Source organism: Fibroporia radiculosa (assembly GCF_000313525.1).
Source record: "Fibroporia radiculosa TFFH 294 genomic supercontigs, scaffold57066, whole genome shotgun sequence".
Lineage (NCBI taxonomy): Eukaryota > Fungi > Basidiomycota > Agaricomycetes > Polyporales > Fibroporiaceae > Fibroporia > Fibroporia radiculosa.
The window spans coordinates 5,237-5,775 of NW_012133115.1; the positions used below are offsets into that span (position 1 = coordinate 5,237).

The 539-nt window shown below is 40.8% G+C and overlaps 1 protein-coding gene across 1 annotated transcript; it reads right to left on the minus strand.

Annotated features, from left to right (window-relative positions):
* Window positions 1-32: 32 nt before the first annotated feature.
* FIBRA_09506 (uncharacterized protein) lies at window positions 33-400 on the minus strand (the record flags this gene model as incomplete). Its single annotated transcript, XM_012321798.1, has 2 exons — window positions 33-119; window positions 389-400. 2 exons carry the CDS (start codon window positions 398-400, stop codon window positions 33-35), a joined length of 99 nt encoding a protein of 32 aa, XP_012177188.1.
* Window positions 401-539: the final 139 nt, after the last annotated feature.

Consider the following 539-nt stretch of genomic DNA (forward strand, 5'->3'; position numbering starts at 1 on the left):
TCTTCGATTCGGCGTCACAGCGATTGAAGTCTTTAAAAATCCTTCTTGGAGGATATAGCCTGAATATATTCTTCGGCTACCCCTTCCTCATTGGAAGAATCCTTGGATCCATCCTTCTCCTGAGTGGATGTATAGTGGGATTCAATTGCCCTGATATGATTGTTTGGGCATTGGCGACTCTGATGTCCAGGTTTGTGACATCTGAAGCATAGCTTCTTGTCTATGTGTTCCTTGTGTTACAGCTTGGAGGGGGGTTTCTTTCTTTTCCCTAACTATTCGTCATTGACCCTGTACTATACTACTGATCTCATCACTTGATACTTCATCACCATCATGCGTTTCGTACCTATCTATCTATCACCTGTCACTTGTCTCCTGTCTTACTTACATCGTGTTTCATGTCTATCATGTTTCATCTCTATCACTGATACTAACACAGTGACACTATCCATACATCAACTGATTCAACTCAGTGTTTCATACTTATTAAAACTCTATTCACTTTGCCTATTTAAGTAGCACTGCTTCGCTACTGTACT